Below are 10,000 nucleotides of genomic sequence, written 5' to 3' on the forward strand. Positions count from 1 at the left end.
CACAGGGAACATCTTGTCTTCAAGATATTTGTTATAATTTATCTTTTTTTTTGTTGTTTTTTTCCTTTTTACAGGGCTTTGATGATGAAATGGCTCCAAAGATGTGTGGTACCACATTCACAACTGATGACACTGAAGAGGTATGTCCTCACAAAAGATAGATTTTTATTAATATCTTGCTCTTGATTGTTAATATCAAAGAAGTTGTCAGTGAGTTTTAAAGCAAGGTTTTCCTCTGTCTTTGTCAACAGTAGAATGGTTTCTTTTTTTACTCCGATGTCAAATGTCCTCTATAGTGTCACGCTCCCAGGACTTTCTCTTTATTGTCCTTTGTCTCTGTTTCATCTTCTACAGCTGACCACTGAGAGCAAGTGCACCCATACAGCCGTCAGCCACCCGAATCAGAATAGTCCAGAGCTCAGCCCATGCACCAAGGTTGGAGAGGTAAATTAAATCTCATGTACAACTTATTTGTGGCAAAATGTTAAATCTGCCAACCTATTTCAATATGTGTGTGTATGTGTGTGTGTGTAGTCGCCTGAGTAGAACATGCTTTATGTGGACAGGCGCCTGAGTAGAACGTGCTTTATGTGGACAATGGAATGGAAGGACATTTGTCTAAACGTGCCTTTTCAAGCTTCAGTCAGTATAATATCTGAGTGTATGTGTATCAAACACTGAACCCCACCCAAACATGACTTGGGAGGTCCATGCAGTTTAGAGGGTCCCGTCCCCAGAGGCATCACTTTGGTTTTTAAGAACACTTGGACTGCCTGCATTGGATCTGTATGTTGGTTTAATGTGAATGCTAAGTCGTTTGGTTACATGTAATGGAAAGGCACCCTATTAGTTATACTGGGCTACAAGAAGTCAGCTCCTGGCACTGAGGCTAACCACAAATTCCCCATCTACAATTTAAAAATATGAAGAAGGTATATCTTCATATAGGATATGCTTTAAATAAGCTGCATTCAAACATTCAAAGGAAAAAAACAAAAACTCAGATAATATCTACAAGGGCTAAATTCTGCACAAACCTTCAATTTCAATCTCATCCAGTGACTTCCCCTGGATGCTGCAAAGGTTTCCTTTCTCCATTGACAAAAGGAGTTTGGAAATCTTAGCAAGTTGTGTTGTGGGAACTGGTAATCTGTAGAAGTCGAGGTGAACACGAATGTGTTCATCAGAGTAGTTTCCATAGTCCACGGTCTACAATATTTTTGTTATTTAATTTTTTTTACTTTTTACAGGGCTTTGATGATGAAATGGCTCCAAAGATGTGTGGTACCACATTCACAACTGATGACACTGAAGAGGTATGTCCTCACAAAAGATAGATTTTTATTAATATCTTGCTCTTGATTGTTAATATCAAAGAAGTTGTCAGTGAGTTTTAAAGCAAGGTTTTCCTCTGTCTTTGTCAACAGTAGAATGGTTTCTTTTTTTACTCCGATGTCAAATGTCCTCTATAGTGTCACGCTCCCAGGACTTTCTCTTTATTGTCCTTTGTCTCTGTTTCATCTTCTACAGCTGACCACTGAGAGCAAGTGCACCCATACAGCCGTCAGCCACCCGAATCAGACTAGTCCAGAGCTCGGCCCATGCACCAAGGTTGGAGAGGTAAATTAAATCTCATGTACAACTTATTTGTGGCAAAATGTTAAATCTGCCAACCTATTTCAATATGTGTGTGTGTGTGTGTGTGTGTGTGTGTGTAGTCGCCTGAGTAGAACATGCTTTATGTGGACAGGCGCCTGAGTAGAACGTGCTTTATGTGGACAATGGAATGGAAGGACATTTGTCTAAACATGCCTTTTCAAGCTTCAGTTAGTATAATATCTGAGTGTATGTGTATCAAACACTGAACCCCACCCAAACATGACTTGGGAGGTCCATGCAGTTTAGAGGGTCCCGTCCCCAGAGGCATCACTTTGGTTTTTAAGAACACTTGGACTGCCTGCATTGGATCTGTATGTTGGTTTAATGTGAATGCTAAGTCGTTTGGTTACATGTAATGGAAAGGCACCCTATTAGTTATACTGGGCTACAAGAAGTCAGCTCCTGGCACTGAGGCTAACCACAAATTCCCCATCTACAATTTAAAAATATGAAGAAGGTATATCTTCATATAGGATATGCTTTAAATAAGCTGCATATAAATAAGATACGCTATAAATAACAAAATACAATGCAATAAAAGGGTAATCATATGTATCAGGTAAATTAAATGTCACATTGGTATTGAATTTAAAATTATTAGATATCGACATGTAATATGAAATATATTTCTGTCCAAACTATGTGGCGTAAATATGAAATATCTTTGTCCAAACTATGTGGCATAAGTAAATACTACAATAATTTTTTTTGCCAACAGTGTCAAAAACACTGCCTTGTGTGTGCAACAGTATCCTCCTTGGACAAGTGTGTTCGTTGTGTGGGACCCGTATCTTCCTTCAAGTGGCTTGGCTATCAATGCACAGGTTAGATATTTAGTGAATTAGTATAGAGTGTATATGTGTTGTGCTCTAACCACTTAAATAGACCTGCAGTGTTAACATTGTTTTACTCAAATGTGTTCCAGTTTGTTCAGGGGTCTGGCATAAATCCTGCCTCAAGCAAATTAAAAGAGATGACTTTAACAGCACAGCACAGGTGAGTATCTACTAAGTGAGTGTTGAACTTGAACTGTCTATAAGATTCAATCACCATGTCAAATAATTTGCTTTCTCACCAATTCAGGCGCAGCAGTCTCCTAAGGCTTCTGATGATGAACTGCTGTCAGATCAGGACAAAATTCCACATCCAGCATTGGACAAAATATCATCTGATGATGCTGAGGACATGTCTGACAAGGAATACATACCTGATTCGGAGTCAGAATATTCTTTGTCATTACTTGCCAGTAAAGGAAACCTTTGCAGCATCCAGGGGAAGTCACTGGATGAGATTGAAATTGAAGGTATGTACAGAAATTAGCCCTTGTAGATATTATCTGAGTTTTTGTTTTTTTAGATAAACATCAAGGCTTGGCGTTGTCAGCATCCCTTTCCAAGAAAAAAAAAATCACCTTTCATGTCCAAGTATGAGTCGAGGAGCGAGGACTACTATTCAGAAATATAAACTTAAGTCTACAGTATGGCTGGACAGTAATTCAAAATTATGTTTGTGTAGGTGCAGTCGAATTACTTTAAATATTAACCTAATATCATATTGTGTAATCATTTATCTTATGTGCTCATGGACCACCTTAAACATAAACGCAGGTATAATAGCTCAAAACTACTACTTTGCAAAAAGTGGCAAGTACAAAACCAAGTACTTTCTTTTCCTTATTTTATGTGGCTATTTCAACCACAGATTTTTATGTCCAGCTATTTATGAGAGTTTTACCAGAGCTGTAAACTATTTGAGTAAATGTAATTAGTAATGTAATTTTGGCTACTTTGTAGTTGTACTGAGTATCAAAGATATTAGCTACTTTTACTCTACTTGACTACATGAAGTTTAGTCAAGTACTTTTACTCTACTTGACTTTTGAAGAAGTAAATGAACTTTTTACTCCAATACATTTGTGATGAGTAATGCAATTACAAATTACATTTTGCATGGCACCTAACTTTTCTTTATTGCAAAAACAAACTGCTGCAGAAAGTGATATTTCCATCTAAGTGGCATTGACTGAACTATATCTTGTGAGTTTTGCCCTTACTCACCCAAACTTGTCAACAAGTCTACTTTACGTGAATGCGAGTGCATTAGTAGGTGCTAAATCGCAGACGGTTGATTTAGATGAAGTCAGGACTGCAGCCAGTGATGAGTCCGAAACCAGCACATCCAGTGCAATTAGACTTTGACTATTTAATTTTACTTAATTTTTTTTTTATCCACATTATTGACAAGGCCTTTTTGAAGGATATTGGTTTGCGTGTGGCCTTTTTGTGCACTTGAGCTTAACTGAGACTTGAGAGTTTGTAAACGCTTAAATAGATAGTTCACCCAAAAATGAAAATTGTCATCATTTACTCACCATCAAGTTGTTACAAACTTCTTTGTTCTGCTGTACTAGTCATTGGCTGGCAAAATCTGCTTGGTTACAAAATATCTATCTTTGTGTACCGCAGAACAAAGAAATGTATACAGGTTTGGGGTTGAGGTTGACTACATTTTTGGGTGAACAATCCCTTTAAGAGGCTGTTGTGTCGACCCTGATTTATTAGACTATTGAGGTGTTCAGTTTTATTTAGATTTTAGAAAATAAACATGACTTCTCATTTTACAAATCAATTGTTTCTTATTTTCACCTGCATGTCTCAGTGTCAAGGACTAGTGCATCTTTGAGCCTAGATTTAGTATAATACTAAAGTATTGTTAATCACTTTTACTCGTATTGGTGACTGGTAATCGAGTAATTTATGCTGCAAGGTATCTGTCTTTTTACTCAAGTATGGTTTTCAAGTACTCTTTCCACCTCTGAGTTTTACTAATGCCATTTTCCAGATGAGATTGCGTTAAGTGATGCTGAAGACTGGGAGTGAATCTGATGACAGCAACACAGATCTCACCGCATCAGAGCTTGGAACTGTGGAGCCTATGGATATTGACTCTACAACCACAGAGCAAGACCATGACATGGGAGACTTTGGTATGTTAATTCAATTCATAGTCTCTGCTGATAAAATGTATTTTTTCCTGTGACAAAAGTAACTTGTTAAATTGTTTTCAACAGGATCAGTGTAATTTGTGTCGTCCACAGTAAGTGAGAGTGTACCTCCCTCTGAAGGTAAGATGAAGGTAACCTCTCTCGTCTCAGTGCGTGCACTCAATCGCTCTGGCGCGCGGCGACAGTTTGATAGCACTTAGCTTAGCCCAGTTCATTCATTAGGGACCAAACAGAAATGAAGCTAGAAGCGACCAAACACCTCCAAGTTTTCCCTATTTAAATACAGTTACACGACCAAGTATGGTGACACAAAATAAAACGTGGCGCTTTTCTAAGCGGGTAAAAAGGATAACTATAGTGTATGGCGGAATAGCACTGGGAGCACTTCGGCTCGCGCAGTAAAAAGTCACGTTGGTTCTAATGACAGAAGTGAGAGGGAGAGGATTTTTCAAGCGTGACTTTTTACTGCGCCGAGTCGAAGTGCTCCCGAGTCCCAAGTAGAGATGCACGGATGGGCTATTATTTCATCCGCAACCGCATCGCAAAACTCATCATCCGTCCGCCATCCATCCGCACCAACTTTTTTGACCAATTTTCAGGGGTGCAAACACATGTATGGTCAAAAAAGAGAGAGGTAATCGAAGCCCTCGTCCCGCGGCAAATATCCAGATACTACATTGCCACCATCCCCAACCCACCCACCCCTATAGGCACATAGTCAAATGAAATTTAGAAAAACTATCTTCCACTTCTTCTTCTTGCTTTACTGCTACTTCCTGAAAACAATTTCACCTGATTTGAATAGCTCTTTTTGTAAAGAATTAATAATTCTAGGATGATTGGGGTAATTGTGTAGGGTAGGCCTAGTGCATCTGCATAGAAACTAATAAACAAAATACAAGCATCAGGCATGTGATTGGCTAAGGACAAAATAGCAGGAAAATATACTGAGACCCCAATATAGGCCATTTATTAGCCTATACTTTAAATTATCATTTATTTCTGTGATGCAAAGCTGAATTTTCAGGATCATTACTCCAGTAATTACTCCATGATGATTCATTATCAAAGTTGGAAACAGTTCTGCTGCTTAATATTTTTTTAATAACGTGTGATACTTTTAGGATACTTTGATGAATAAAAAGTAATAAAAATTAAAATAAAATTAAAAAGGAAGAAGAATTAAAAAAAAATAGAAATCTTTTGTAACAACAATATACTCTACTGGTCAGTAATTTGGGTTCAGTTTTTTTTTTCTTTTTTTGAAATAAATCAATACTTTTATTCAGCAAGGATGTGTTAAATTGATAAAAAGTGATAGTAAAGAAGATTTATATTATTAGAAAATATTTTTAATTATTTTGAATAAATGCAGTTCTTTTTAACCTTTTATTCATCAAATATTTTAGGCAGCAGAACTGTTTCCAACACTCATAATAAATCAGATTTCTAAAGGATCATGTGATAGACCGGATGTCACATGCTGAAAACTGGAGTAATGATCCTGAAAATTCAGCTTTGCATCACAGAAATAAATTATAATTTAAAGTATAATAAATTGAAAACCAATTATTTTAAATTGTAATAATATATCACAATATTAAAAAAACAAATCTGTATTTTTTATCAAATAAATGCAGGCTTGATGAGCAGAAGAAACTTCTTTCAAAAACATTAAAAATAGTAATGTTTCCAAACTTTTGGCCTGTACTGTATTCCCCCCAAAACTGCACAACTGTAGGGTAAAACATTAATAAAAAAGTGATAATAAATAATGCGTCTTAAAACTGACATGATTGTTACAAAATCACACAGTCTGGACTCTGGAGCTCTCAGAACTGCTTACATTAAGTTTAAGGTAAAAATAACTGCCATGAAATTATAGTATCTTACTCCCATGCAATTAGATAAACTGTTCATTCACTACATGACTTTACCTCTGTCTTTATCCACCTTTATCCTCTTCTCTTCTTTTTGGCTCTGTATCTATCGCAGACTATAATGCTCATTTATAATGTGTCATGTAAATTCGGCCATCCGTCACAATCAGGAAACTTTCACCGTGTCTAGAACTGGCGCGAGCTGCCAGGCCCGTTTCTACGAGCCTGTGTGTTAAGCGCCCTCAAAAAAAAAGCAATGTCTACATTGGATGCGGCGTCGCGCACACTACACAACAAATTACCAACAACTGATCGCGCGCGCGCTCTGTTTCTGACGCACTTCAAGCACTGGCTGGGCGGGTATTCCGGGGAAAGATTGCATCTCTCTGCCATCTGTAACCATGTTGACGTGCCGCCGGGGTGGCCGCGATCCGCGGCGATTGTGGTTCCGTCCCGGGTTACCATGGTGACGGCTGAAATTACTCGAAAAAATCGATAGGCCTATTTTTTAAATTACAAATATGCATTTGTCAAAACCGAGAGACTTTCATGCATCAAAATGTAACTTATTAATATGTATTTGCGCCTTCTATTTTGTCTGGAAACTTCCAACACTCTTGCGTGTCGCGTGAAAAATAGGCGTCGGTTGCGGTTCTATTTCTAGCACGCGGTTTCGGCGCGGCTCGAGAAGTGTGTGTGTGTGTCACGCAGGCATTGTGCTCTAACACAAGCTCTGACCAGTTAACACGAGAGCGGACATAAAAACGGACACTCCACGCCACGCAGGGAGAAATGTGATGCAGTGGCAGATCCAGAGTGAGACAGAAACACTAGTGGTTCACGCTTGCGCACATACTGCTGGTTTGGCGCGCAGTGTTCTGATTCGCTATTTCCTATTTACTTGTTGGTGGATGCAATCCAGAATTACTGTTGGTTAAATTATAATCAGACCCTCTCAGACCCCCCCCCCCCCCCCTTAAAAAAAAAAACTCTTCGGATCTGCACGATTCACACAAGTCACCCAAACGGACGTGAAAAAAGCGGGAGGCGCCGAAAAGCGCGCTGTTTGCACCCCTGAATTTTCAAAACCGCACCCACCCGCCATCCGCTGATTGGGCAATGCAATTTAAAAAAAAGACAAACCATCAATTTAATATATATATATATATATATATATATATAAGGATGCATTTATAGCGTTTTGGGGGAAAAAATGGATGGATGACCTTCTATTGCCTTTGTTTTTAATTCTCCTTTTTTGAGTTTGTCACGTAAAGTTACCTCCTTCGCCGGCGTTGCCATCTCTGATAATAACAAGCAGTCTGCATAGACTCGACTAGGCCATATTACTGCGTAATGAAAATTTGACTTTTAAAGTGTGCTTTTTTTTTTTTTTTTTTTTTTTTTGGATGTAGGTATAGTTAGATAGCAATATTTACATATATTTTTCATTTGATTGGTTCAACCGCCCGCCACCCGCCCAAATTTAATTAAAATATTATTTTTCGTCACGTCATCCGCCCGATCCGCGGCTGTAACCGCCAACCGCGCATCTCTAGTCCCAAGTGCTATGTCGCCATACATCATAGTTATCCTTTTTACCCGCTTAAAGTGCCACGTTTTAATTTGTGTCACCATACTTGGTTGTGTAACTACTCGACTAACTGTATTTAAATAGGGAAAACTTGGAGGTGTTTGGTCGCTTCTAGCTTCATTTCTGTTTCGTCGCTAATGAATGAACTGGGCTAAGCTAAGTGCTATCCAAGTTCAGCCGCGCGCCAGAGCGATTGAGTGCACGCACTGAGACGAGAGAGGTATGCATCAACTCGTCTTAGTTAAGGGAATAACAGTTTAATATGAAAAAAATGGTGAAGTATCCCTTTAACAGAAGGATTATTATGCACGTCTTTGTGATGTTTTCAACTATCAAAATTCAAGAGTAATCTTAAAGAAAGAGATATAAATAAATAGCCCTAAATTTTATTTTTAGATTGTAGTATTACTTACTGCAATTAATTCAAATAGCAAAAGGTTTGGCCACATAAATAGATGAACAGCAAAGACATTCTAATATTACACTCCATATTGTCCACACTCTAGTGGGTTAATAAAGTTGGTGAAATCACATCGAGTGAGCAACCAACTGATACCCAGAGTGAATTAAGAAAAGTAAACTGCAATTTCTTGTCAACTGTGGCATTAACTGAACTCATGTTTTGATGGCTTCAACTGGACAACACATTTTGTTTGAGATATATTCTTTTTTTGTTTGCCTATCTTCCAGGGAATTATGCTGATGAGGAACATGGATCCAGAAGAGTGGCGAAGAAAGTATGGTCTAAGGCTGAGGTCGCCGCAGTAATGCGACACTACAAAGGTCATATAAGCAGGGGAAAACTGGCCACCAAAACTGGTGGTAGACCCCGTGTTAGCACAAAGAACAGTGCAAAATATAAGGGACTTTGTACAAAATAGAGGAATAGCTGCAAAGAGGCAGTCAGAAAAAAAAAGATTTAAATACACTGACTATTGTGGTGGTGTTTCTATGTTTGTGTTAAAGGAACACTTCGACCTTTTGGGACTTTAGCTTATTCGCCGTATCCCCCAGAGTTAGATAAGTCCACACACACCCTTCTCATCTCCGTGCGTGCCGTAACTCTGTCTGACGCACCCACCGCTAGCCTAGCTTAGCACAAACACTGGAGGTAAACGGCTCCAGCTAGCATACTGCTCCCAATAAGTGACAAAATAACGCCAACATTCTCCTATTTACATGTTGTGATTTGTATAGTCACGGTGTGTATGAGTAACAAGGTCACATGACACACAGCCGTCTTCTAACCGTATACATACTGGGAACTAAATTCTCATAGATTTTACTATATAGCAGGCGAAGCACTGCTGGCAGGAGTGATTAGCGCAACCCTCTGAGCGAACTCTCTGCTCCTCACCACGGGCTTCTCAGGTCCTGCGAGCAAATCCCTCCGCCCAAGTAGCAGTGCTTCGTCTTCTGAGAATTTAGTTCCCAGTATGTATATGGTTAGAAGATGTCCATGTCTCATGTGACCTTGTTACTCATACACACCGTGACTATACAAATCACAACATGTAAATAGGAAAATGTTGGCGTTATTTTGTCACTTATTGGGAGCAGTATGCTAGCTGGAGCCGTTTACCTCCAGTGTTTGTGCTAAGCTAGGCTAGCGGTGGGTGCGTCAGACAGAGTTACGGCACACACGGAGATGAGAAGGGTGTGTGTGGACTTATCTAACTCTGGGGGATACGGCGAATAAGCTAAAGTCCCAAAAGTCCAAAGTTCCTTTAATGTTTTAAATAGAGGCCATCACAAAAGCAAACTGTTAAACAGTTTTTAGTTTTTTTATATTTTATTTATTTTTTTGTTATGAGCAACCATGGGTATTTTGAAGTTGGGTAAGAATAACTTATTTGACCTTTT

General features: G+C 38.8%; 1 protein-coding gene across 1 annotated transcript in view; it reads left to right on the forward strand.

The window, feature by feature from the left end:
* LOC308685799 (uncharacterized protein) overlaps positions 1-10,000 on the forward strand; it is a 13,140-nt gene that overhangs the window by 2,927 nt on the left and 213 nt on the right. Inside the window, exons 4-13 of the mRNA XM_081357802.1 lie at positions 75-140; positions 355-444; positions 1,251-1,316; positions 1,531-1,620; positions 2,378-2,483; positions 2,585-2,655; positions 2,743-2,962; positions 4,501-4,645; positions 4,730-4,783; positions 8,828-10,000. The exon at positions 8,828-10,000 is cut by the window's right edge and continues 213 nt beyond it. Of these exons, the coding sequence (XP_081213928.1) occupies positions 75-140; positions 355-444; positions 1,251-1,316; positions 1,531-1,620; positions 2,378-2,483; positions 2,585-2,655; positions 2,743-2,962; positions 4,501-4,538 (747 nt within the window). The 3' untranslated portion in view covers positions 4,539-4,645; positions 4,730-4,783; positions 8,828-10,000. The remainder of the gene's footprint in view (positions 1-74; positions 141-354; positions 445-1,250; positions 1,317-1,530; positions 1,621-2,377; positions 2,484-2,584; positions 2,656-2,742; positions 2,963-4,500; positions 4,646-4,729; positions 4,784-8,827) is intronic.

The sequence above is a fragment of the Scardinius erythrophthalmus genome, assembly GCF_964197995.2.
Source record: "Scardinius erythrophthalmus genome assembly, chromosome: 25".
In the NCBI taxonomy this organism is placed as follows: Eukaryota; Metazoa; Chordata; class Actinopteri; order Cypriniformes; family Leuciscidae; genus Scardinius; species Scardinius erythrophthalmus.